Source organism: Hipposideros armiger, unplaced genomic scaffold (genome assembly GCF_001890085.2).
Source record: "Hipposideros armiger isolate ML-2016 unplaced genomic scaffold, ASM189008v1 scaffold_141, whole genome shotgun sequence".
Taxonomy (NCBI): Eukaryota; Metazoa; Chordata; class Mammalia; order Chiroptera; family Hipposideridae; genus Hipposideros; species Hipposideros armiger.
In genome coordinates, this window is record NW_017731491.1 from 123,028 (window position 1) to 149,183 (window position 26,156).

Sequence of the window (26,156 nt, forward strand, 5' to 3'; positions counted from 1 at the left end):
AAAAAAACAAACAACTCAATTAAAAAATGGGCAGAGGATATGAAGCGCCATGGATCTTTTAGATCAATGGTTCCCAGATTGTGTTTTCTTAATACTAGTCCTATAAGATCCCAGATGGGAAAAAAGATTTTGCATTATTTAAACCCAACTCCTTCAAAGTGCATATTGGCATAGTAAAGCTCTGCAAAGTCTTTTATTAAAGAAACCTGTTCAACTGTATTTAATCTAGTCCCTCTCAAATTTCTTGGCCACTGAACCCTTTTTTACCTGATTCAATTGTTCAATTGTTCAATTCCATGGGACACACTTTTGGAAGTATTTGAAATGATAGATTCTGGCAGGTGACAGCACTCCCTCAGAAGTCATTAGAAAGTTACCAAACGTTCTCTGTCACCAGAGTAGGTTCTTTTCTGTTCTTCACAATTTCATTCCATCTACACAGTTCTAAAATACTCATTTCACAGATGACTAAAGCAGGGCTCAGAATGGTTAACTAATTCACTGAAGGTTTAAATTCATATGTCACTCATTCTCAAGGCCAAGTTCTTTCCATGTTGCCTTTTAGGGAGAACAGAAATGCAAATTTGCAATTGAAATGTTAAAGATCTTCCTTACAAGGAAATATATATATAAAGCTTATTATTTGTGACAGTATTTTTTTTCACTCTAAATATTTTCAGTTTTCTTCTTTGTTCTTGTCAGAATTCCAAAGCTGTGATTCTTTTATATTGCTTTCCAGTGAAAGAGATCACTTTGCATTCTAAAACCAGGAGCAGTAGTAACTTTTCTTTTTAATAGCACTGAATAATTAATGAACTATAAAATACAAGACTTCCTTAAATTAAGTTTTGGATTTTTTTGGTTTGTATTTACTTTTTTAGTTCTTATAATCGTCATTAGAAAATTGGGGCTATTTTAAGTATATGAAATACTTTAGTAAAATTGTAAAATTAATAAAGTTCTAATGTAGTCAAATCTATAATAGCATCTCTGTTAGGCTAAGGATATAAGAAAAGTGTGTATGTGTGTACACCATGTATCTATATTTATTAAATTCTGCATATCTTACAGAATTTTGATAATGGTAGGACTACTATAATGTTGGTGCCCAGATACCATTGCTTGCCTGTTACTTCAGAAAAACATTCTTATGATTATGATTAAATATATATGTAATATGTAATTTCCAATTTACACAAAAACAGATAGGAATTAATGTTCTTTTTTTTTTTTTGGTGGTAGAGGATAGACTTAGAGACTATATTCTGAGGAAGAAAGGGAAATATAATTATAAAAGGCTTCAATAAAAAATAAATAAATGTGGTTGTTTACAGGATTTTAAAAAAATGTTTGGGGCTTGTTTTAACCATGGGAATCATTGAGAAATGAGCAGAATCTCTATATATATCCCATGAGATCTGTGGTATAAATGGATTTCAAAAAATGTCAAACAATTTAGAGAAAATGCTACATTTTGGAAATAAACCCAAAACTGATGAGGTGAATTTTTTACACAGTCATTTGGGTTTTTTGTTATTTACTTGTTGGTCATTTTTATTTGTTTTACTGTCAAGTAACAGTTGGTAAACTTCCTGGTTTTGACAAATAAAGGAAATTTCTATGATAGACCTCTGACTTTCTAAAGACCATATGCCAAGCAATGTGCAAGGTAATTCTAGTCAAGAGTTCAAAAGAAATAATAGATATTTTAACCTAATACTCTTTTCCCTTAGGAACAAGATCATGGTGTTGGACGGACAGGAACAGTGAATAGTGTTGGAAGTAATCAGTCTATTCCCAGTATGTCCATCAGTGCCAGCAGCCAAAGCAGTAGTGTTAACAGTCTTCCAGATGCCGCAGATGACAAGAGTGAACTAGACATGATGGAGGGAGACCACACAGTGATGTCTAATAGTTCTGTTATCCATTTAAAACCTGTGAGTATTTGGGTTTCAGTGAAAAAAATTTCAAGTTTGGTAAATAATTTTCTTTATCTAATTAGTTTAAGAGATTTTCTTTGATGTTTCAGAAACTAATGTTTTGAGAATAGAAAAAGAATATTTTTAAATCTTAGAAGAAGGAAATACAAAAATATTGTACAGTGTATTATTTGAAGTTACTTAGATGGAAAATAAAGTATTTAAAAATACTAAGTATACACATGAAATTCATGGTAATGGTTGCCGTTAGGGAATAGGAGAAAGGGTTAGGATGTGTGATGATCAAAAGTGACTTTTGTGGGCTGGCTGAGTGGCTCAGTTGGTTAATAGCTCACTCAAGAGTACGAACTCTGAGCAACAGCGGTTCGAGTCTCGGCCCGAGCTGAGCAGCCGCTGAGCTGCCAACAGGTGGCAGGATGGCTTAGCTAAAAAAAAAAAAAAGTGACTTTTGTATTTTCCGTAATGTTTATATCTCTGAACTAAAACTGAGTGTAGTTGCAGAAAATTATAAATTCTGGGTATCAGAAAGAAATACGGGTGTTTGCCACATTATTCTTTATACTTTGGCGTGCAAAAATTTTAATTTTTTTGAAAATATTTGAAGGTCAGGTACCTACTTTTAGCAATTAATAAGAATGCTTCCTTTTTAACTTTACAGCTTAATGTATTACCTAAAATGTTAGAAGGCACATTAGCTAAAAGGTATAACCAACCCAAGTGACCATTAACAGATGAATGGATAAACAAAATGTAGGATATACAACTAATGGAATATTCAGCTATAAAAAGGAATGAAATTCTGATAACATACTACAACATGAGTGAACCTTGAAAACATTATGCTAATAGATATAAACCATATGCAAAAAGACAAATATTGTATAATTCCACTTATATGAAATATCTAGAATATGCAAATTCATAGAAATAGGAATTAGATTAGAGATTACCAGGGGCTGAGTAGAGGATAAAATGAAGGGTGTTTGTTAAAGGATACAGAGTTTCCAATTGTGGTGATGGAAAAATTTTGGAAATAATGGTGATGGTTGCACAACATTGAGAATGTAATCAATGCCATTGAATTGTACTCTAAAAAATGGCTAAAATGGAAAATTATATATATATATATATATATATATAATCTTTTTTATAACACACACAAAGTTATTAGGAATGATTCGTTAACTAATAGTGTTATTCAGAGCAAAATCATGTTTAATTTTTATATATTCTTAGACAATAGAATCAGCAATAGAAAAGATTAGTCCCATAATTAGTTGGTTGCTACTTAATTGACTTCCTCTTCAGTTAATGAACTAAGGTAATGTATAAGGAAAGACTTCAGTTCCTAAAATATTTACAATGATTTTTTTATTACTTATCTTGGACAAATGGCAGAAGTATTATGAGATATTTTTAAGCGATAGTATTGCTTCTAAAACCCAAGAGGCTTAGAGTAATTAATTTTTATTACTGCTGTTTAAAATACTGGACCTGTGTTTCATCATCTTGTCTTTAAGTTATATTAAAGCTTTTCAATTTTGCATATAATGAGTAGGATATAAATCTAGCCTTATACATTTCCTTATCCTGAATCTGTGTGCTGTTGCATACACTGAGGAAATAATGTCTCCTGATTCTAATTATGTTGAAAATAAAATGCCAGCATTCTGAATTTTTAAAAATTTTTTTTAATTTGCCTTTAAAATTATATCTTTGAGATTTGTTGATCAAGTTGTCTTTAAACTAATATTTTTGAAAGTTCAAACGCACTCCATTTACCTCAGATATCATTGACTCTTTCTTTGTCAAGGAGGAAGAAAATTACCGAGAAGAGGGAGATCCTAGAACAAGAGCATCAGATCCACAATCTCCGCCCCAAGTCTCTCGTCATAAATCACACTATCGTAATCGAGAACACTTTGCTACCATACGGACGGCATCACTGGTATGTACCTCCTCAAATTAGAAATATATTTTTCATGTTGGACCTCGGCATCTGTACTCAAGTATAATTATATCTTATTTTTTTGTATTTGGGGTTTACTTTGCAGAACGCTCATTTAACATTTAAGTGACTATTATGAGAAAGATTATACAGAACACTCTGAGAGGTGTTAAACTAACAATGTCTTCAAGACATGTACACAAATAACTAACATATTAGAATATATTAAATGCTTAAGAAGTCTACGAGGTACTAAGTAGGCATTCAGATTATTTTAATTCAGGGCATAAAGAAAGTATTTATAAAACAAATTGTTTGATCTTTAAATAATAAGTCAGTTTTAGGTACCAGGAAGAAATGTTATTTCCACATAAGAATTAACAATAAGTAAATACTGAGGCTAACCAAAAGGAAGAAGAATGTTTGGGAAATGTTAGGTAATCCAATTTGATATACTTACAATGTAGCTCTTTTGATTTCCCAAATAACAATAAAAATGGATTATTTGTTCATTACAAAAATGTTGTTGTAGGGGGCCAGCCGAGTGGCTCAATTGGTTAAGAGCTTGCTCAAGAGTGCGAGCTCTGAGCAACAGCGGTTCGATTCCCAGCCCGAGCTGAGTTGCCATTGAGCTGCCAACAGGTGGCAGGATGGCTCAGAAAAAAAAAAAAAAAAAAAAAAGGTGGTATAAGAATGTTGTTGTAGTGGGGTACTTATAACCGTGATCAGTCAGATAAGTAGGACCAAAACATGATAAAGGATACTAGGAATAGAAAGAAATTACATTAAGATATTACAGGAAAAGTAGGCTGTTGGAAAATATGACAGAAAGAAAAAAAGAGATGAGAGTTATCTGAGTTACCAACTTCATAAGCAGATTTTATAAATCCCATGCTATGACCGTGAATCTGTAGGACATGTGGGATCAGGAACACCATAATTCAGGTCATTCCTAATATTCTGCAACATATAAATAACTCTTTGAACAGAGCCTGTGGCAAAAATTGCTTAATTTTTTTCATGACTATTTTAATAAATATCTAGAGAAGAGAAGAGCCAGCTTGTGGGAAAACATCTTTGTGACTTGGCATATATTACATGCTTCCCAAGCAAATCTTCTGTCCCAAAACTTGGCTCATAAGGACACTTAAATTATGGATTTAGAAACCTTAAGATCCATATGCTTAAACCTAATAATTCCATTTACTTCAAATAAAAATTCAGAGAATATATAGATTTATGTACAAAGATAAGTGTCTCTATATTATTCACTATATTTACCATACACCATAACTCAGTCTAATTTCTTATACCTTGGATTTTTTTTCATACAATAAAATGCTCAGATCTTAGATATTTCAGTTTGAAGAGTTTTTACAATGGTATATACCTATGTTAACTATCACCTAAAAAACCAAGATGTATAAAATTTCTTGTCATCCCTGAAAGTTCCCTTTATACCCCTCTTTAAGTCAGTTCCCCATTCTCATGACCACCACTTTTCTGTTTCTTCACTATTGTTAGGTTTAACAGTTTTTGAATTTTATATAAATAGAATCACACACACGGTCTCCTTTGTGTTGGGCTTATTTTGCTCAGTTAATGTTTTTGAGATTCATCCATGTCGTTGTGTTGTCTTTTTTATTACTATAGTTTTCCATTGTGTGACTGTAGTACAATTTTTTTTATCCATTCTTCTGTGGATGAGCATTTGGTTTGAATCCCATTTGGGGCTATTACACACAAGGTTGCTATAAATATTTTTGTACAAGTCTCTATATGAACATGATGTTTTAATTTCTTATTAGTAAGTTCCTAAGGGTAGAAATGCTGAGTCATAGGGTATAGGTATGTTTAACTTCATAAGAAACTGTCAAACAGTTTTACAAAATGGTTGTACCATTTCACATTCCCATTAGCAATGTATAAGAGTTCCAGCTGGGGGCTGACCAAGTGGCTCAGTTGGTTAAGAGTTAGCTTAAGAGCGCAAGCTCTGAGCAACAGGGCCGCCGTTTCGATTCCCACATGGGCCAAGTGATGCTGTGCCCAAGTTGAGCTGCTGCGAAGCTGCCAACAGGTGGCAGGATGGCTCAGCTGGTGTAACAACAAGATTGCCTGTTTGATGGTGGGCTATGTCCACTCACAACTAAGACTGAACTCAGCACCTTGAGCTGAGCTGCCGCCGGGATGGCTCAGTGGATAGAGCTTGCGCTCTATACAAGGCTGCTGGGTTTGACTCCCACATGGGATGGTGGCTATGCCCACCCACAACTAAGATTGTAACACAGCACCTTGAGCTTAGAGGCCATGAACTGCCGTTGCGCAGCCAGATGGCGACTGGCGCCCTCCACAACTAAGATTGAAGAACAACTTGGCTGGTCCCCTTCCCCAATTTCCCAACACTGTTCCCCTAACCCAATTCTCCAATTAAAAAAAAAAAAAAGGAGTTCCAGCCTGTCCACATCCTCTCCAACATTTGACATTGTCAGTCTTTTTTCTTTTTTTTTTTTTAAGATTTTATTGGGGAATTGGGGGAGAGGAACAGCGCTGGGGAATCAGGGGAAGGGAGACAGACAAGTTGCTGTCATTTTGTTCTTCAGTCTAGTTGTGGAGGATGTTACTTCACTGGCTCATGTTGGTATTATCATTGCGCTCTTCCCGGGTGAGGCAAATCGGTTGCTGGCCTCTGGACGGCCGCTCCCGACAGCTCTTGTCAGCTCACACCAACTGCCGGCCGCTCACGCTGGCTGCTGGCCACACACAGTAGCTTATGGCAGCCCACTGCAGCAGGGGCTGCAGCCTATGCCTTCACCGGTGACTCACGGCAGCCCAGCTCCAGGTTGAGCTGCCATTCACCATCTTAGCTGTAGAGGGCAGTGTCACTGGCCCCCATGTGGGATCCGAACCGGGGCCCTGCTGCTCAGAGCTGGCGTCCCAAGCCAGCTCTTAACCAGTGCTCCTCGACCGGCCCTGACAGTCTTTTTTATTTTAGCCATTCTGGTGGGTGTCAAATGAAATCTCATAGTGGGGTTTTTTTTCTTGCATTTCCCTATAACTAAAGATATCACCATAATCTCCTTTTCATGTGCTTATTGTTCATTCATATCTCTCCTTTAGTGAAGTGTCTCTTCAAGTTTTTTGCCTGATTTCCTATTCAGATTTCATCTTTTTAATATAGATTTGTAGTTCTTTATATAGTCCAGATACAAGTATTATTTCTCATATATATCTTACAAATATTTTTCCCCATCTGTGATTTACCTTTTCTTTTTCTTACTATTGTCTTGATGAGAGATTGACTTCTTTTTTGTTTTAAAATCCAGTTTAAACAACCCAATTAACAAATGGCTAAAGGACTTGAATAGACATTTTTTCAAAGAAGATATACAAATGTCCAACAAACATGTGAAAGGTGCACAACATCACTAGCCATTAGGGAAATGCAAATAAAAACCACAGTGAGGTACTGCCTCACATCCACTAGGGTGTCTATTTAAGAAAATAAAATGGATAATATCAAGTGTTGGAGAGCTTATGGAAAAATTGGAACTCCTGTATATTACTGGTAGGAATGTAAAATGGTTTGGCTGCTATGGAAAACAGTTGATTATTCCTCAAAAAAATTAAATATGGAATTACCACATAACCCAGCAATTCTACTCTGAGGTATATACCCAGAAGAATTGAAAACAGGTACTCAAACAAGTGCATGTACGGCCAGCCAAGTGACGCGTTGGTTAGGAGTTGGTTTGGGACACCAGCTCTGAGCAGCAGGGCTCCGGTTCGGATCCCACATGAGGGCCAGTGACAGCATGCTCTATAGCTAAGATGGTGAACAACAGCTCAACCTGGAGCTGGGCTACCGTGAGTCACCAGTGATGGCGTAGGCTGCAGTGGGGCTGGTCGGCAGCAGACGTGAGCTTTGTGAGCTGACAACAGCTGCCATGAGTGGCCGTCCAATGTCCGGTGAGCGACTGCCTCACCCGGGAAGAGCGCAATGATAATACCAACATGGGCCAGTGAAGCGACATCCTCCACAACTAGACTGAAGAACAAAAGGACAGCAACTTGTCTGCTCCCCTTCCCCAATTCCCCAATAGAATCTTTAAAAAACAAAAACAGAAAAACAAAAACATAAGTGCATGTACACATATGTTCATAACAGCACTATTCACAATAGCCAAAAGGTGGAAACAACACAAATATCAATTGATGGATGAATGGATAAACAAATTATGATGTATGCATGCAACTAGATAAAGGAATGAAGTACTGATACATGATATACAACATAAATGAACCTGAAAACCATGCTAAAGGAAAGAAGCCAGACACAAAAAGTCACATATTATATGATTCTGTTTATATGGAATATCCAGATTAGTTAAATCCATAGAGACAGAAAACAGTTTGGTGGTTACCAGAAGTGGAGAATGGGGAGCAACTGTGTTACAGATACAGGGTTTTCTTCTGAGGCGATAAAAATGTTTTGTAACTAGATAGTTGTTGCATGACATTGTAAATATACCACATGCTACTAAGTTGTTCACTTTAAAATGATTGATTTTATATTATGTGAATTTTGCCTCAATTAAAAAATCCAGCTTATACATTTTTTTCTTTATAGTCAGTTCTTTTTGTGTATAGACCAAGAAATATTTGCCTACCCCCAAGGTCATGAAGATAATTCTGTTTTGTTTTCTTCTGCTTTATGATTCTGGGTTTTATGTTGAGGTTAAATGATTCTTTTCTAATTAATTTTTGTATATACAATGATATAGGAGTCAAAGTTTATTTATTTTTTTATACAGAGAACCAGTTGTTTGAGCATGATTTGTTAAAAGCACTTTCCTTTTTGAATTAAATTTGACTTTTTGGTAGAAAGTCAATTGACTAAATATGTATGGGTTTGTTTCTAGATTTTATTCTGTTCCTTTGATGTATTCAACCTATCATTACAACCACACACTGTTTTGATTACTGAAGTGTACATCTTCCAACTTTTATTTTTCCCCTCAAGATTGTTTTGACTATTCTAGGTCCTTTACATTCCCATATAAATTTTAGAACCAGTTTGTCTATTTGTTTAAAAGACCTGCTGGAAATTTATCTGGAAACTGCTAGCTGGGATCTCTTAGTTTAATTGCCTACTTAATTAATAGTATAGTGAGTGGCCTAAAATGCTTTTGAAAAAACAAGTGTTTTTGCTTTATTTTCTTTCCATTGTATGTCTAGGTTACAAGGCAAATGCAAGAACATGAGCAAGATTCTGAGCTTAGAGAACAGATGTCTGGCTATAAGAGAATGAGGCGGCAACATCAAAAGCAGCTGATGACTCTGGAAAATAAGCTAAAGGCTGAGATGGACGAACATCGCCTCAGATTAGACAAAGATCTTGAAACTCAGCGTAACAATTTTGCTGCAGAAATGGAGAAACTTATCAAGAAACATCAGGCTGCTATGGAAAAAGAGGTGGCTGATTCACTATTATTAATTTATTTATTCTATCTGTGATCATCTTAGAATTAACCAAGGTGGCATTTTGATGTTAGGGTATCTGTTCCCCAGAACAAAGCAAATTAACTGGGGAAAGGGAGACATATTTATATAATATGTATAATGTCAAGCACTGAGTCTGGGAACCAATGGATATGGGATCATTTCCTGACACTTGACAGTTTTATAGTGTTATACGGGTAAGTCATTCAACTGTTCTAGGCCTCGGGTACCCTGGTTATTTGAGGAGTTTGATAAATCATCCATTGATAGGTGGTTTAGGTCTCAAAAAATCATTCATAATTCTTTTCTGTGTGTATTTTTTGGAAACATTTTAAAATTTATGGCAGAATTTTTATGTCAGAATAATTGAAGATCGTTACAATATTATACAGAGCATGTTAGAGGTTATAAATTAAGAGAAATTTAGATTAAGGTTTAGCCCATTTTTTATTTACAAATAAGTGTCATTCATACATATGATAAGTGTACTTTTTAAGGATTCTTGTTATGTGAAAACTTCTGTTTTTGATGTTGCATCTGTTTCATTTTATTTTGATAGTCACATTTTTCAAGTAAAATGTAAGCTGCTCAGTAAATTCACACAATATCAAATATGTCTGGCTAGTCCTATTGAGGCATGATCATAACTACACTCTTTCCCCCAAGAAAAGAAGAACCACTGTTTTCGCAATAGTAGAGAAGGTCGCAAAATAATTTATGGTGAAAATAAATATTTGATGTTGAAATAATTTGGTGAAAGGATGTACAGATTTTAGAATTCTGTTGGGTTGGGCATTGGGTAGTGTTTTTAATAACTTGGGAAAAGGTAGAAACTAAACATATTTAGGAAAGCAATTCATGAAACAAGGTGTGCAACATGATTACAGATTTGTTTAAAATAGATATATGCATAGAAAAAATTAGGAAGGGTATGCACCAAAATGTTTATGTTGATTATCTCTGGGTGCTGAAATCACATAAGATTTTTATTCTTTGTGTTTTTTTGTATTTCCTAAATGTACGACAATGGATATGTATCACATAATCAGAAATAAAATTATATATATATGTCATATATAATACTTAACATTTTTATCTTATTTAATATATAAATTGAAGGTCGGTGTTTCATTTGAAGGTGTATGTATTATTTAACATACAAGTAGATCTAGATAAAAGATCATGATTTCATTTTTTTAGATAATTGTATATGTGTTTTATTTTAATGCGGGGAGGGCATACTCCTGTTAAATGACAAAAAAAAAGAAAAAGGTGAAAACTTTTGACCCTGTTAAAGATCAACATTTTAAAGATGAGTCCCATTTTACTGGTTCTCTAAAATTCAAATAATAAAGATGCTGAGTAATATTTAATAATTTTGGGGGAATTCTTATTTTGGTAATGCCTATACTGATTTTATGTTCTTGGGGGAATAAAGGTATCCTTAGTGATGTGTATTAAACTGCTGCTTTAAATATATCTACTTCGCTAATTTGATCCACTTTTAAAAATTTCTTATAGGCTAAAGTGATGGCCAATGAGGAGAAAAAATTCCAGCAACATATTCAGGCCCAACAGAAGAAAGAACTGAATAGCTTTTTGGAGTCCCAGAAAAGAGAATATAAACTTCGAAAAGAACAGCTTAAGGAGGTACTTATTTTATAAAAATTTTCAAACCAATTATCTGATTATTGACCATACCCAACGTTGATCAACGCATAGAACTATTAAGATAAATTTTTCTTCTCTTCAAAAAAATTTTTTTTTCAAATACATTTGACATTCAGTATTATATTAGTTTCAGGTGTGCAGCATAGTGGTTAGCCATTTATATAACTCATAAAGTGATCCCCCCCATAAGTCTAGTACCTACCTGGCACCATACATATTAATAATTATTACGATATTATAACAATATTCCCTATGCAGGATAAATTTTTCTTCTGTTGTTTGTGGCCACTAAATATATATCGGTTTGAATGAAGATATTGATTTTAATCATTTACTTGTAATGGACTGAGAATCCTCAGTTGAGTAGGATCAAAAAAGAGTCATCTCCTGAAAATATAAATTATTTTATTTATAATAGCTTTTTAAGCTTATTAACTGGCTCACTAGAAATACAAATATTTGAGGTGTGAAAAAAAGTTACACACTCCTTTATTTTTTTTTAATTTTATTTATTTTTTTAAGATTTTATTGGGAAATTGGGGGAGGGAAACAGTGTTGGGGAATCAGAGAAGGGGAACAGACAAGTTGCTGTGGTTTTGTTCTTCAGTCTAGTTGTGGAGGAGGTTGCTTCACTGGCCCAAGTTGGCATCATCATCGTGCTCTTCCCCGATGAGGCAGATCAGTCGCTGGCCTCTGGACGGCTGCTCACTGCGGCTGCTGGCTGCTCACGCTGGCTGCTGGCTACACAGTGTAGCCCATGGCAACCCACTGCAGCAGGGGCTGCAGCCTACCCTGTCACCGGCGACTCATGACAGCCCAGCTCCAAGTTGAGCTGTTGTTCAGCATCTTAGCTGTAGAGGGCAGTGTCACTGGCCCTCTGGCATCCCAAGCCAGTTCTTAACCAATGCGCCACTCCGCCAGCCCTGTCCTTTCTTTAAAAGTAAGCCACACCTCCTTCTTACTTTTGGCTCAGAAGATTATAATAATTTGTTCTTAATCCAGTTTTAATATAGAGTGAGGATAAGGGGCATATTTGCTCATCACATTTTCTTTAATAGGAGAACATGTTGATTATTACTTTATGGCCACATGATTTCATATTCATTTCCCCTTTATTAGCTGCTTTGTTGAACTTCTTTTAAAAGCACGTGTTGTCTAACTTTGAAGAAAGCCTTATTTGTTCCAAGGCAACTTCTGAAAGGGGGTAATTATTTAGGATGGTGTTCAGGACAGAAGATTGATATGTCTCAATTTTATACCCCCTCTTACAGAGTGATTGAAATTTTTTAGTCCATAAAATTAATTATTAGCACACTGATAAATTAATTTATCTTAATAAGATAACAGTAATCTCTTTGATATTAATGCTTTTGTGTGTGTAGAAATTTGCCTTATAATTATGTATGTGAGTCTTATTATGGACATATTGGTGGCACAAAGACTTGCTAATAATATGTGTATACCCTACCAAGTGAGCTTCATTGACAAGGTTTTTCCAACTCTAAAGGGTGGCACCTGTAATATGTTCATATGACTAATACAGAAGCCAAACTCTACGCTGGAACTTTAGTTTTGAAAAGATTGTAAATAGGTTTACAACTTTAATAAATACCCAACAGGGCCGGCCGAGTGGCTCAGTTGGTTAAGAGCTTGCTCAAGAGTTTGAGCTCTAAGCAACAGAGTCTGCGGTTTGATTCATGGCCCGAGCTGAGCTGCCGCTGAGCTGCCAACAGGTGGCAGGATGGCTCAGCTAAAAAATAAAAAATAAAATAAATAAATAAATATCCAACAAAATGCATTTCTGCAGCTCCACTTCCCAGTGAAATGAGATTTTACTGTTATGGGTACATTTGTTTAGATAATCCATGAGGCATATAACTTATAGCCCTACTAATAGATTCATTTTCTTTTAGAAGCCAGATTTGTGTGTATTTATTTAGAGTAATGATTCTCTGTCTAGAGGAAGGGACATACTAGGGTCTTAGTGGGGAAGTTCCTTGGCAGAAGATTTTGAAAAAGGTACCCAGGTGATTCTCTATGTATGTGCCTGTGTTATCCCTATCTCTTCCCATAGTGCGCATACACATACATCCTTACGTTGAGAACTACTAATTTACATGCTTTTTATTTTTATGTGTTTGAATAACTTATAAACTAAAGTTATAAAGAATTGGTCTCTTTCCTGAATAACAGGGGAAGGACCGTAAGGTTAGTAGTCTCTGAAAAATCATACTTTAAAAGGTGGCTGATTTATATTCTGTGCAATGTTGATGCTTTTTAGGTTGAAAATATGCTAGTATTAATTAGCATTATAGGGTTTGCCTCATTGAGTGTATCATCAATGCTCTCATCTTGCCCTATATAAATGCATTTTCATTTATCAATAGATAGTTCATGAGATGATATTTAAAATGCTGTAGAAAAACACTGGTTTTGATTTGTTCAGTGGTTATTAATGTTGAACATTAAATACCATTCACAAGGAAAGTGTCTATTCTCTTGTAGTTTTATTGATTTTCTATTTAATTTCCAATTCTTTGAGTCCATCCATAATTTTGCTGAAAATTCAATATTTAGACTGTCAAACCAATAAGTGAAACATAAGTATATTTTAGTCCTAATTTTAATTCACATATGAATTCTACCTGAAAGCACTGCCTCTGTCTCAGGAAGGATTTAAAGAAAGATGTGTTTTACTTCATTTACTTATCATTTTGTGCTTTTGAAGCTAAGAACCATCATAAGTGTCGCTGTGCAAAGTTAAAAGGTATGCATGCTTTCTGGTGTATATTTCTCTTTTCTTGTCCTACTTCATGAGTAATTCAAGGAAAAGGAAACTATTACCTCCTTAAGGTCATTGCTCTGCCTGAGCGTTAGAGGACACATAAAGTACTTTTATTTAAATTTACTAGGAACCAAATGGTACATTCATGTAGTTAATTTTTATGTATTTTGAACTGAGTTGTTTTTTTATCTTACTAGGAGCTGAATGAAAACCAGAGCACTCCAAAAAAAGAAAAACAGGAGTGGCTTTCAAAGCAGAAGGAGAATATACAGCATTTCCAAGCAGAAGAAGAGGCTAATCTTCTTCGACGTCAGAGACAATACCTAGAGCTGGAATGCCGTCGCTTCAAGAGAAGAATGTTACTTGGGCGCCATAACTTGGAGCAGGACCTTGTCAGGGAGGTATGTTTGAATGATGTGAAATCAGCATCTTTCCTGAAAATATGTCAGTCATTTCCCAACCTCCAGGCCTTTGCACTTGTATTTCCTGCTGCCTAAACCCTTCTTCCCCTGATATCCATGACTTCTTTTCTGCCTTCTTTCATATCTCTCCTCAGAAATGCCTTCCTTGATCACAAAATCCTTCTCTGTTTTTAAAATGTCCTTCTTTGTACGTATTTCTCTTTCTTACACACACACACACACACACACACACACACACACACACACACACACTTTTTTGAAGGAAGTCTCTCTTCTCCACTAGAATGGAAATTATATGAAGTTACAGATTTTGTTCAGGTCTTTATATCCCTAGTATCTGGACCATAGTAGGCATTCAATAAATATTATATTAATAAATATTAAATTCATTAATGAAATCAGTGTTAATTTTTAAATATGAGAAAATTAATTGAATAATTTATGCATTTTGATCTGCACTGCGTGCCATGAAGTATGTTACCATTCAGCACATTTTATAATCATGTAATTATTAATTGGGCCAATGTAGAATCTCTTATACCAATGACAAAAAAAATTGTTCTCATTATCTTAACCACTACTCTGACTGGGTATATTACTTGTAATACAATTAAATAATATACTCTGAAGAAATTTAAATGATGACTTAGGAGCCCTCTTCAAATATAAAATTAGGAAGCAATAAAAGAAGGAAAGACATTAGGCCTCTTGAGATAGATTTGATGTCTTAAGCTTATGCATAAAATAGTATTAACGAATAGTAAATGAATAGAATAAGGAAATTTGTGCTACTAATTGCCCATTTACTACAGCAGAAGTCATAAAACTCTAATATTTACTATGTATCCATTATTGAATCAGAAGATTACATCTATTTCCTGGTTATTCTGTTCCTTGGCATTATACAGCAGTAAATTATACCTTTGTCTTTTGTGTTATGAATTAGGAGTTAAATAAAAGACAGACCCAAAAGGACTTGGAGCATGCCATGTTACTGCGACAGCATGAGTCCATGCAGGAACTGGAGTTCCGTCACCTCAACACAATTCAGAAGATGCGCTGTGAGTTGATCAGGTTGCAGCATCAAACTGAGCTCACTAACCAGCTGGAATATAATAAGCGAAGGGAACGAGAACTAAGGCGAAAGCATGTCATGGAGGTTCGACAACAGCCTAAGAGCCTGAAGGTAACTTGAACCTAAGTTTCTTGACAGGGAAAAGGGATAAAAGGCATCCATGTAAACAGTATATGTCTAAGACAGATGTTTACCATAAAGAAATTGAATGAATTTTTTTCTTTCATTTTTAGCATGTTTGGTTAGTTTTAATGTGGAGTGTCTGTAGCTATAGACTTTTGCTTATGTATTTCGCAGCACAGTACCCAAAAATGGCCAAAACTTTTAACTGTAGGAGGCGCCATAAATAAGAATCAAAATTCTTATTTTATATTTACCCACATGTTCAATGCTGATGTTATCATACATGTCAACATGCTCACCTGTTGGCTTCTCTCTGTTCTAAATAATACAGTTTTAGAATCTTATTTTTTCTAAATGTGATTTGTATCCAAAAAAAGACACTAAGTTCCTAATCAGTACAGAAGCCAGTGAGTGAAAAATGCCTTTTTAACTTCTTTCCCTTCATTGTCTATGCTCATCTTAAGAGGAATAGTAGAATCATCTCAGGACTTAAAATTTTGTATTTTCTTTGAATAGAGGAATTCATTCACATGGTATGAAATTGATACCAAAGTGTGCTATAAAGTTAAAGGTTTCCCTCTCTCCCCTTTGTCCCTCCAGCCACTTGGTCCATCCTTCTTCCCCAAAGTGAACCAGAGTTAACAATTCCAAGAAATTTTCAAGTTTATAACTTGTAATGGATATTTGAAGGAATATAGTCACATGAATCTTAATATACAAAAACCATGCATTATATAGACTATCATCCATATTAGTACCTCGATTAATCTGTACATGTCTTCACATTTAAGCTTTTATTTATATCCACTGAGACCCAGGTCCCACAGTATTTCCTTTTTAAATACTTCCCCCTTTTTAAAACTACTTGATAATTAAACTACACAACTGTTCTTGGTCTAAACTGAATAACTGTCCTGGAATGAAGTGAAATTCATTGGCAGAAGTAATTCTGTCAAAATCTAGAAGCTATACCACACCCAGTGCTATCCCCAGTTCCCACCCAATTCCATTCAAACAAGCTGCCCTGAACAAAATGTCGAAGCAAAGCTGCTTTTACCCTGTCCTGTGAACCTGCGTAAAATTTCTCTTTGCTGTGTCTTCAAACAGCTAATTAACATTAGTTAGCGTAGCTTATGTTAACTACCTATGTAACCTTCTTAGTCATTGTTTAGAAAAATTGGAATTCATAATAATCATTCAGATTTATTTTGTCTTTTTAGTGGAGAGGCATATACTCTTAGCTACAGAGTAGATTTTTAAAACAACATGTCTGTGAAATGAATTACGATTTTAAAGTTAGCAGCACCCAGAAGTAAACCAAGCTGAAAGCTTATTAGTTTTCTATAGTCATACTTTAAATCTGATGTGACTGCGTTTCTCTGGGATAGTTATTCAATGTTTAACCTTTCCTGTTTCCTGTTGTTAGAGCCTTTTTAGTTTGAAAGCTTGTAAACGCTAGTCTGATTTTCACAGATACTATACAGGAAGTGATGAGAAAAATAGTGTTTCACAGTCATAGTCAGACTTTGAATCGAATGCCCTCTTTTTAAGACAAATGAGCTCGAGTTCCCATTTAGGAAATCATTCTGTTACTTTAGTAGGGAAGAAAATCACTATGTTCTTAGTTGTATATATCTATCTACTTGCTCAATTTGAACAAAACAGCCTAGATTTTAACACCAAGTTATCCCATTTTTATTTACCTAAGTAACAGTTGCCTCTTCCAACTTTCTCCAAGACTTTAAATGGGGGTAAGGGAGCTTCAGTTTGAGCACTTAAGTAAATTGACTAGGATTTGTGGGGGTTGGGGTACCATTTTTATGGGATGGGTTGGCTACACTGCTGTTTGTTTCTTCATCTGCTATCCAAATTGTGCTTTGTCATTGTTAAATGAGTAGAAACATCTAACTTACTGTTCATCTTGCTTTCACCGAGTCACACATTGAGGGATATAGTTTATTCTTGATATAAATATTACTCTTCTTGTTGAAGAAAAATTTTTTTATATGAGAAGATGGATGTTAGCTGAACCTATTATAATCATTTCACAATATATGTAAATCAAACCATCATGCTGTACACCTTAAACTTATACAGTGATGTATGTCAATTATTTTTCAATCAAACTAAAAATATCAGTAAGTGAAAACATTTTTTCAAGTTCTTTTCTGATTAGTGATATGGAATGATTACAGTTTTCTTGGCACAATATTTTTAACATAAAACTTTTAAAAGAATGGAGGCTGTTACACAGAGGCAGAAGAGAATGTCTAAATTTCATCGTTCCATTCCTGGCTAACTTGGAAAGAGTTTTTTTAACCAAGGACAGCATTTAAGAGTAGTGCTATTAAGCATGGCTAAACCAACAGTTTCTCTTTCTAGCGAGACAATCCTTGACCTTTCACAGAATAAAAGTATATGACTGACTTAGTGCCTCAGTTGATATAAAATATGGATGTTGCAGTATTAGGTGGGAGGACAAACAACCACTTCCTTGACAAGTGTGTTACTTTGGTCATATTTGCATTTATTGCCCACTGAATCAACTAGTTAACATCTGGCAGTATTTATACTAAGGTAAAATAATTTCAACTGTAGGTTCTGCCTTAATATAGTAAATGAACATATTCTCACTTTTAAGCTTGATCAATATACCTTATAGAAATATATTTCACCTTATTGAGTTTTGTTAAAACCTGAGTTCATAGAATGTCTAACCTGTAATTAACCAAAAACTAAAGCCAAACTCTTATGTCTCTGAACTCAAGTTAATTTTATTTCAGAAATGTTTATGTAGTTCATGTTTATCATCACCCCAAGAAGCGTTGTTTCCTCCCTTGCCCCATAACTTTTGTTTGACATTGAAAGATGTTAACTCAACTGACTTTTAAATTTTTGCTTGTGGTATTAAAGAGTAAACTGTTACCAAGTATGTTACTACCTAGTTTATTTCCTTAAGATAAAGACCAATTGTAATATTATTAGTTACTAACACCCTATTTTTGTGGAGTCTATCATAGAGTATGTAGTTGAAATTGAGATTGTCATTGAAACAAATTGGAACAAAGTGTCTCAGATAAGAAACAGTGTAAATATGCTTATTTTCTGCCTCAGAGTCTAATAAAATATGGTCTGGCCAATAAAGTTCTTTTATATCTACTACACTTAATGCATGAGAAGACATTTCATTTTCTGTCATCAATATACACAGTAATCAAAACTAATTTTAATATTTATTCAAGTCTGTAAATTTACTAGCAAAATAATGAGCATTTCTTGAAGTCCAGTGATAAACAAGGTTGTTGGCATTCTAATGATTTAGACTTTTTGTTATAAACATGTATAGAATTCAATGGTTTGACCCAGTAGCCAAGTGTAAAAGCATCTGCAACCTCATGACTTGACCTTTGTGTTTCCTCTCCCTTTCTTTTAGGAGCCTTTGTTTTCATGTAAGCATAAAGTATACCATATGTTAAAAGTATATACCTCTATTTTTTTTCTTCTCAGTCTAAAGAACTCCAAATAAAAAAGCAGTTTCAGGACACGTGCAAAATCCAAACCAGACAGTACAAAGCATTAAGAAATCATCTACTGGAGACTACACCAAAGAGTGAGCACAAAGCTGTTCTGAAACGGCTCAAGGAGGAGCAGACCCGGAAGTTAGCCATCTTGGCTGAGCAGTATGACCACAGCATTAATGAAATGCTGTCCACACAAGCTGTGAGTTTGCTTTATTTAGGCAAAACAATTACTGCCCCTTTCCTTCTACCACCTGAATAAAATCCCAGCAATTAAAATGCTAATTGGAAATGATAGCCATCCTGCAGCTTGGGAAATAGTGGTGGTGGTTCATTTTCTTCCTGCTCTCAGCGCTGCTTAAAAGCAGGCATGATGTATATAGAATTCTCATTGGTCCATTAGACATGAAATCCTAAATAGGCTCTCTGCTGGTACCTCTCAGGTATTTAGTACACATACCAACAGCTTATCAAGATTAGAACAGCAGCTTTGTTAAGCAGTGGGCAAACAGTAGTACTATATTGGGAATCCAAATGGTAACATTTGAGTGCTAATATAAAATATTATCTATATAAGCTGTGTAAGCTTTTTCTTAAAGGGTCAAATAGTAGATATTTTAGGCTTTAGGCGTCAGGAGGAAATATTGAGGACATTACGTGGGTACTTACATAGCTATTTAAAATGTAACCATTTCAAATTGTAAAGACCATTCTTAACTAGTGGGATATTTAAAACACGCAGCTGCCCGGATTTGGTCCATAGGCTATAGTTTGCTGGTCCCTCTTCTGTAGTTGTTTTCATTGGAGAGAAGAGATTCGAAGTCTTATATCTCCTAATCAGATTCTAAATTTTTCTTAAGAAAAATGTGGTTATTCAGGCATCCTCCAAATAGCTTATGATAGCTTTATCTTCATAATGCCATCATTGGTTACTGTGCCTCCCTTTTTCAGAGATGTTTACTCTCAGATACAAGAGAGAACAATTATGTATCCTGCAAAAGAGTAGCCTGTCTGCTCTCACACTCCTGCTTTCCATCGGTCATGAACGGAGAGCTCACAGTAGGATATATCTGCTTTCTTTTTCTGTTTCAGCTGCGTTTGGATGAAGCACAGGAAGCAGAGTGCCAGGTTTTGAAGATGCAGCTGCAGCAGGAACTGGAGCTGTTGAATGCGTATCAGAGCAAAATCAAGATGCAGGCTGAGGCCCAGCACGACCGAGAGCTTCGGGAGCTTGAACAGAGGGTCTCCCTCCGCAGGGCACTCTTAGAACAAAAGGTATAAGTAATAGAAAGAAGGTAATTGTGCTAGTATTTGCTTTCTTCAGAAGCATTTTATAAATATATTTTCATATTGACAGGTGGCATTAGTTTTCACAATACCCTATTTCCTTAATTCTAGTTTTGGTAGTGTTTTTATTTTTCTTTAAAATTATTGATTCACTAATGAACCTTATAATTAATGAGTTCTAGACATCAAGAGAACATCAAGGGAATTAAGTGGGAATTGCTAGAGAAAGAATATGGGTTATGTGAAGGCAGTTGAATTGCAAGAGAGTAGGTCTGGCTCCATGTTCCTTACTTCATTTGTGTACCTAGCTCTACCTAAGGAGATTGGAAAAAAACTTGGATAGTGGAAAAAAAGAACTTTAGTAATTGCCTGGGAGAGGCAGGGATAAAGGATTAGAAATATATACTTTACTTATAATATCCTGGGCCTGGAACTATATAGATTGGCAGACGATTACTACAGGATGGAAGGTAAAACCAGTTCCACACAGGTGAAAAGTCAGACTGAAAATGTTACTTCCAGATGTATCTTTATTTATTTTTGAGTTATTCTTTGTCAGATATATTAGAGAATAAAACTAGAATCACCCAATTCATTTCTATCCTTTAAGGTACTTAAGTTGTGCGTGTGTGTGTGTGTGTGTGTGTGTGTGTATGTGTGTGTATCCTGGGGAAAGGGTGATGGGCAGAAGATTTTGAGAGATGAAGAGGAAAGGTATTGGTTGAGAAGTAGTAGAATATCAGTTGTATCCATGATTCAGACAGAGCGTTGTTCGAGAATTCCTGAGCCATAAGTTCCCATTAGCTGATATAGTCAGATTCATCGGTCCATTGTAAGTTAATACTTGCATAGTGATCTTGCCTTGTAAAGGTTGTTATTGTTTCTGGACCATTGGCTTATAGATTTTCCTCTATTTCCTGTAGTTCTTGTGATAAAATAGAATGCCTTATTAAATTAAAATATATATTCTTTTTAAAAAACCACCTAAATAAGATGTCACTATTTCTCCGGCACAGCTGTCTTTGTTACTGGCTTCTTTGAGAGGTACTTGCCTCTAAAAATTATCTCAATTATGTTTTTCCCTTTCAAGATGAAAAGATAGAAGAAGCATAAATTTTGAGAAATATCTAGTTTGTCCCATGTACAGATTTTATAAATCTGATTCCAACTTTCATATTTAAAATTCAATCTAAAGCTCTGTCTCTTATACTTCAAAATTATCACTAAAAGGAAAACTCCCTATAGTATTTCAAGAATAGTGTTGTGAGAGAAATACTGGTACTATTCAAGTATGTTTATATTTTCAGCTCCACCTAGTGGTTCAGAGTTAAACAGTGCTAATTAGTTATTTCAATATATGAACCAAAGCTTACATGTTCTACAAAGCCTAGTAAAATGTGAGTTTAAAACTGATACCCATTGGTGAAGGTGACGTGGCACTCTCATGCATTCTCAGTACATTTGGAAAGTAATTTAGAAGTATATATTGAGCTTTGGCAATGTTAAATATTTAAGACTTCGAGAATTCAAAGGAAAACCAAAATATAGGGGGAAATATGCATAAATATGGTAATAATAGTATGTTTTATAATGTTTTAAAACATCTAACCATCTAAAATAGTGATCTAAGGAACATTTGAGATCTTGCTCCTGGCATGTCATCAGTTTTGGCACAAATAAACTCATAAAAATTCTAAATAAATAAACCAAATAAAATAGAGATATAATTAAGTAATTATGGCCAAGCCACTTAATAAAATTTTATTCAGCCATTTAAATGATGGCTACAAAGTCAGTATTAATATGAATGTTTTGAATATGATAACATTATGATGTGTTAAATAAAATAAAAAATACAAATCACTTAAAGTAAATTGAAGTAATGCTAGTAGTGACTATATTAATAGGTAGATTGGTTCACTTTTTTTGTTTTGCTATTTTTAATGTGGTTAATATTACTGATAATATAAAATGCAAACAATTATTTAATATTAAAAATAATAAGGGTCGGCCAAGTGGCTCAGCTGGTTAAGAGCTCGCTCAAGAGTTTGAGCTCTGAGCAACAGCAGTTCAATGCCCAGCCCGAGCTAAGCTGCCGCTGAGCTGCCAAAAGGTGGCAGGATGGCTCAGCTAAAAAAAAAAAAGAAATTAATAAAAGTATAATAGGATGATAAATCTATAGTGCTTTGAGTTGCCACTTGATTTTTAGAGCGAATGTTTACATTCCAAGTGAAGCGCATGACTATAAAGCAGTTTGGGATCAGTTGGCAACTACCAAGGCGGTGTACCCTCTACAGAAACTTTGTAAAACCTTAACAGTCATATATTTTTGGCACTTTGTGCATAAATATTCAAATAAGAAACAGTTGTTCAAATAAGAAACAGTTATTTAAAAACAAATAGAGATGGAACCAGAGTGAATATTGTCTCTAGATGAAAAATAATTCTGTTTGAAGATTGCTGTAAGCCTCCAAATGAACCAAGAATTGTTCCTTTAGGTTGAGACACCCACAAAGTAAGTCTCACTTGACTCAGATGAGGTCCTATTACAACTCTTCTCATACTTCATTTACATTAAAATTTCAGCAAGATGACAACATAACTATAAATGTTAAATTTCATGTGAATTTTATGCATGCATAAAAAGTGGCAGTATTTCCAAAGTACAAATGGACATTTTTTGTTTTATTTCATTTGATTTTCTCTCAATATTTCATTTATTATCAACAACCTGGTTGATAGTTTTTAAGTAAGAATTGACGATTGGAACATCTTACAGGACCTTTCTTTGTGGAACTGAAAATAGTCACACAAAAATATCACATATAGCTTCAAAAAGGTAGGTTGGGATAATGATCCAAGATGGAGGAGTAAATAAACACTATGCTTGCCTCATCCCGTGAACACATCAATATTACAACCAAATTATAGAACAATCAACCTGGAGAACCATCTGAAGTCTAGCTAAAGAGAAGTTTTATAACTAAGGATATAAATAAGAGGCCATGTCGAGACTGATAGAAGGGGCGTAGATGTAAAAAGGGCTGGCCCCAAAACCATGTGAGGCGGATAAAAGTTGTGGGGGATATCTTGTCCACAGAGGAGTAAGGAACCCCAGCTCCACACCAGCCTTCCCAGCCTGGAGTACTGGTGTTTAGAAGAGGAGCCTCCACATCATCTGGCTGTGAAAAACAGTGGGGATTCCGACCTTCCTGGTGGGACAGAAGGTGGCAGGAAACCTAGACGTCCTCTTAAAGGGCCTGCACAGACTCACTTGCAGGCATTCACGTTGGGTTCTGGCAGATTGACAGTGACTTGGGGGGCTTTGGAGACATATGGGGGTCATAGTGAGGTATGTGGCTTCGGATAAGGGCTGGAAGGTAATTCCCTGTGGTGTTTTCTGCTGGAGCAGCCGGTAGACAGGCGCTATCTTTCCTGTGGTGAGCCCTCTCTCAGGTCCATGGCCAAATCCAAATTGGTCTGGTGGGATCTGCCTGCTCCACTCAGGTGACTCACTGAGATCCCGCCATACCCAACTCCATACAGAATCCTTTATCAGCAGCTGAACCTTACGGGAACTGGCAGGTAGCAGCAGGCCTCATAGTGTCCTGGCTATTTGCGGAGCAACCCCAGACCTGGTACTAGTGGCAGCCATCCTCGGTTCCCAGTGTGGCCACTCACACCTGCCTCCGGGTACAGCGCAGGCAGCAACTAACCATTGATCACTTCGTAGCTTCTACCAGGTATTCCCCAGCCTTTCACAGGCAGTGGGTGACCTGGGCCTGCACCAGAGCCCCTCCCAAAAGGCTCCAGAACCAACACACTTGGAGGTTGGCTTCAGACCACAGCAGAGCACCACCCAATTAGCCCCACAAGTGGCATACCCAAAGGGCGATCTCAATAGGCACCAAATCCCACTGGGGTGAACCCTGCTCCATGGAGTAAGCCCCCTACACAGCAGCCCATAAGCTATGGATGTAGCCAAACCCCATATCCAGTCAGCCTGAGGATCAATACCACTCACTGACATGCCAAAAGCAATCAAAGCTTAACTATAACAGGAGGGTACATGCAACTCACACAAGGGACATTCCTGGAGCACCCAGAGTAGGTGACCAGGGAGACTGTGCCACTGGGCTCCACAGGGCACCTACTATATTAGTCCTGCTGGCAAAAGTGGGAGACATAGCAGATCTACCTAATACATAGAAACAAACAGAGAGAGACAGGCAAAATGAGGAAACAAAGAAATACATCCCAAATGAAAGAACAGGAGAAAAATCCAGAAAAAGAACTAAACAAAATGGAGGCAAGAAACCTATCAGATACAGAGTTCAAAACAATGGTTATAAGGATGCTCAAGGAACTTAGTGAAAACTTCAACAAAGATAGCAAGCATAAAAAAGGACATAGAGGCCCAGCCGAGTGGCGCATTGGTTAAGAGCTGGCTTGGGATGCCAGAAGGCCCCGGTTCGGATCCCACATATGAGGGCCAGTGACACTGCCCTCTACAGCTAAGATGCTGAACAACAGCTCAACCTGGAGTTGGGCTGCTGTGAGTCGCCGGCGACGGCATAGGCTGCAGCCATTGCTGCAGTGAGTTGCCATGGGCTACCATGTGTAGCCAGCAGCCAGCGTGAGCGGCCAAGCAGCTGCAGTGAGCAGCCGTCCAGAAGCCGGCAACTCATCTGTCTCACCCGGGAAGAGTGCAATGATGGTGCCAACTTGGGCCAGTGAAACAATGTCCTCCACAACTAGACTGAAGAACAAAAGGACAGCAACTTGTCTGTTCCCCTTCCTCCAATTCCCCAGCGCTGTTCCCATCCCCCAATTTAAAAAAATCTTCAAAAAAAAGGATAGGGCCGGCTGAGTGGCTCAGTTGGTTAAGAGCTCGCTCAAGAGTTTGAGCTTTGAGCAACAGCGATTTGAGTCCCGGCCCGAGCTGAGCAGCCGCTGAGCTGCCAACAGGTGGCAGGATGGCTCAGCTAAAAAAAAAAAAAAAAAAAAAAAGGACATAGAAACCATAAAAAAGAGCCATTCAGAAATGAAGAATACAATAACTGAAATGAAGAATGCACTAGAAGGAAATACCAGTAGACTAGATGAAGCAAAGGATTGAATCAGTAATTTGGGAGACAAAGTAGCAGAAAACACCCAATTAGAGCAACCAAAGGAAAAAAAACAAACAAAAAAAAGAGGATAGTTTAAGAGACCTTTGGGATAAGTTAGCATCAAGTGTAACAACATTCGCATCATAGGGGTACCAGAAGGAGAAGAGAAAAAGCAAAGGATTGAGAATCTATTTGAAGAAATAATGACTGAAAACTTTCCTAACCTGGTGAAGGAAATAGACATATAATCCCAGAAAGCACAGAGAGTCCCAAACAAGATGAACCCAAACAGGCTCACACCAAGACACATTATAATTAAAATGGCAAAGGTTAAAGACAAAGAGAGAATCCTAAAAGCAGCAAGAGAAAGACAACTAGTAACTTATAAGGGAGCTCCCATAAGATTGTCAGATGATTTTTCAACACAAACTTTACAGGCCAGAAGGGATTGATAGGAAATATTCAAAGTGATGAAAAGCAAGAATCTACTACCGAGGCTACTCTATCCAGCAAGGCTGTCATTTAAAATCAAAGGACAGGCCGGCTGAGTGGCTCAGTTGGTTAAGAGCTCACTCAAGGGTTTGAGCTCTGAGCAACAACGGTTTGAGTCCCGGGCCAAGCTGAGCTGCTGCTGAGCTGCCAACAGGTGGCAGGATGGCTCAGCTAAAAAAAAAAATAATAATAAAATCAAAGGACAAATAAAGAGCTTCCCAGACAAGAAAAAGCTAAAAAAGTTCATCACCACCAAACCAGTATTACAAGGAATGCTAGAGGGAC

The 26,156-nt window shown here is 36.2% G+C and overlaps 1 protein-coding gene across 1 annotated transcript in view; it reads left to right on the top strand.

Moving 5' to 3' along the window:
- The window catches only part of TAOK1 (TAO kinase 1), a 145,733-nt gene that overhangs the window by 105,800 nt on the left and 13,777 nt on the right, over nucleotides 1–26,156 (top strand). Inside the window, exons 11-18 of the mRNA XM_019650396.1 lie at nucleotides 1,734–1,937; nucleotides 3,754–3,888; nucleotides 9,124–9,360; nucleotides 10,909–11,037; nucleotides 14,041–14,244; nucleotides 15,212–15,451; nucleotides 18,971–19,183; nucleotides 20,074–20,256. Of these exons, the coding sequence (XP_019505941.1) occupies nucleotides 1,734–1,937; nucleotides 3,754–3,888; nucleotides 9,124–9,360; nucleotides 10,909–11,037; nucleotides 14,041–14,244; nucleotides 15,212–15,451; nucleotides 18,971–19,183; nucleotides 20,074–20,256 (1,545 nt within the window). The remainder of the gene's footprint in view (nucleotides 1–1,733; nucleotides 1,938–3,753; nucleotides 3,889–9,123; nucleotides 9,361–10,908; nucleotides 11,038–14,040; nucleotides 14,245–15,211; nucleotides 15,452–18,970; nucleotides 19,184–20,073; nucleotides 20,257–26,156) is intronic.